The sequence below is a fragment of the Bidens hawaiensis genome, unplaced genomic scaffold (assembly GCF_021521415.1).
Source record: "Bidens hawaiensis isolate Kalapana, Puna unplaced genomic scaffold, B.hawaiensis_p1.1 tig00032816_1, whole genome shotgun sequence".
NCBI lineage: Eukaryota > Viridiplantae > Streptophyta > Magnoliopsida > Asterales > Asteraceae > Bidens > Bidens hawaiensis.
This window is the reverse complement of record NW_027495609.1, coordinates 79,152-81,830: the sequence shown is the minus strand read 5'-3', so window position 1 is coordinate 81,830 and position 2,679 is coordinate 79,152. Positions and strand designations below refer to the sequence as shown.

The window sequence follows — 2,679 nt, the reverse complement described above, 5'->3', positions numbered from 1 at the left end:
TCTAAGTCTTCTTGCACCATACTTGTATGAATCAGATTCTTGTCCATAAATGCATTATAAGAGTCTGTGAACATGGAGAACAATGCCTGATAGTCAGTTCCTTGTCCTGAATTCTGAGCATATGGAGGATGTCCGCTTGCTGTTGATGCACAATCATTATCTTCAATCATTTGAATATTGAATCTTGATTGGCCAGCTCCACACAGTTAGCCAGTTTCAGATGGTTCTTCCATAATTGGCTGCTATTGAGATTTGATAGGGAGATTGCCCACCAATGCAACTAGTGCAATTCTCACTGGAAAGCTGGGCTTTTCTTCTCTGATCATGTTGTTCTCAATCATCTCATGCTCTGAAGCTTGCAGAAATGATATAAGATCATCCAAATTGAAGTTGGGAAAATTCATCTTTTCCTTTATTAACTTGCTTGTAGTATACCATTCACCAGATAAGGAAGACAACAATTTCTTGTTCAGTTTAAAATCAGAGATTTGTAAATCAATGGTTCTAATTTCATTCACAATAGTCATAAATCTTTGTAAAACTAATTTCAATCTTTCACCTTCTTTGAACTTGAATCGGTCAAGTTGATGTTTCAATCTGTCTTTCTTTATGTCTCTGAGCTCAACGTTTCCTTCAAACATTTTGATAACTGCATCATACATCTTTTTTGCAGTCATGTGGTGATTCACCCTGGTTAATATTTCCCATAAGAGACCCAGTTTCAGCATTGACAATGCCTTGTCATCTCTTTTCTTCATTTGTATTTCAATAACGACATTGTTGTTTGCTGCTTGGGAAGGAATATATTGTCCATCTGTGATTGAGTTCCATAGCTCAGTGTCATTGTAGTTGACAGCTACTTCAAATAACACTTTCCATTTTATGAAACTTTCTTGGCCGAGCAACCTTGGTATTTTGTTTATAGATACTTCTTGATCATCCATTTCATCAGATCTGGACTCAGCAACCCTTTAACCTTGTCAAGCTTCAACCTTTATCTCAAAATCTTTAGTCCCGTGACCTTCAGTGAGCTTCCAAAGCTCTAATACCACTTGTCAGGACCGGACCTAGTGCAAACCTTAGTAGGTTGATAAGAACAGACAGATCTAATAAACTCAAAGGACTCTTGAATATCCCGGCGGAATTAGTATATTCAGGGGATGGGAGTGCAGGGATGAGATAGTAATAGATAGTCCATACTTCGCCGATTCCTTGAGAGGTTGAGAAGATTCCAATCTTCCTTTGTGAAAATTTGACTCAACAAACTAAGTTGGTCAGCCAATGAGCGTTACATGGCGTTTAACTGACCTTAATTAACGAATTAACAAATCAATAGAGTTGGTCGTACCATGAGCGTTACATCTCATTTAACCAACCCAACTAAATATCGAATCAACGAATTAAATATGAGTAGTTGGCTTATCTTGGGAACCACCCCGGACGATACGTTCAAACCAAAAATTTCAAATTGAAAACGGCTTGAGAAATGAATAGTTGGAGAGCCCATGGATTTACATGGATTTTTAACCTAACTAAGCATTTGAAAATAATTTTAAAAACACAATTAGGAATTTTTTCCCGATTTTATTCATGAACCACCGTGAATTCGGTTTTTAAAAGGAGGCAACCATTTAGCTGGTTAAGTTTGATCACTTAAGGTCCGGTCGTATGACATCTTGTTCTGCTTTGGCCTAGGGACCTGAAAACTGTGATCAGGTTATCCTCCAGGTAAGGAATAGCGTCTTACCTTGGGTTCTTGGAACCGTTTTGCCAAGGCCCAACTCGCAGTTCTCTTGCCCCCCTACGGCAACTAACCGAACATGCCCTAAAAGAGGGAGTAAAAACAAAATATGGGAATTCTTAAGAAATTTCCCAAAATAAGTTAAAATATACCAAAATAAAAGATTTAGAAAAATATTTTGAATGTGAGGCATAGCCTCGGAATTATTGTGTGTGTGCAATAAATGAATAAGATAAAGCATAATAAAATAATTAATCTAATTAAGCTGTAAAAAATTAAATAGCACATAAGGCAGTTCATATAAGCATGTATAGGATCCTAAGCATATGACTAGGACAATTTCTAATGATCTATCTTAAAATCTTCGACTCAGATACCAATCTGTCACACCCCAACCTAAGGCGGAAATGCATCGCAAGATCATAATCGCTTACGTTAGCAAATCGGATCTGATTCTGAAATAACGCGTCATTATCAGACTCTGATAAGTTAACAAGCCACATAGGATCAATCACACGTATAACACTCGTGTTAAATCCTGTTCCCAATACGATTACCGCTTCACCCGTCCTATTATCAGAATACCATCTGTTGAACGTGGTTAACACACTCTGAGGGAAGATCTTCATCGGTGCCCTCTTCATAGTCTTCGGCGGCTTAACCGGCAAAACCATTTTTCTCCAGCCAGTGCGAGGATCAATCTCATCGATGTATTTGTGTGTCGGCACTTGCGGCTTGAAGAATTTGAAACCATATCTGGTCTCATGTTGCAGATGATCATAGAACCACTCAGCCCACTGATCTTTATCTTGATTAACAAACAGTCGGTTGGCTAGTGTTCTGACATCCCATCTCGGCATAGATAAAATATCATGTGGACGCTTGAAATAATAAATACCATGTTCCCACTTAACGATATATAATTTAAGTTCTACATC

The 2,679-nt window shown here is 38.0% G+C and overlaps 1 protein-coding gene across 1 annotated transcript; it reads right to left on the bottom strand.

Moving 5' to 3' along the window:
- Positions 1-242: 242 nt before the first annotated feature.
- LOC143584142 (uncharacterized) lies at positions 243-944 on the bottom strand. Its single transcript, XM_077066253.1, has one exon. It carries the CDS (start codon positions 942-944, stop codon positions 243-245), a length of 702 nt encoding a protein of 233 aa, XP_076922368.1.
- Between the last annotated feature and the right edge of the window lie 1,735 nt (positions 945-2,679).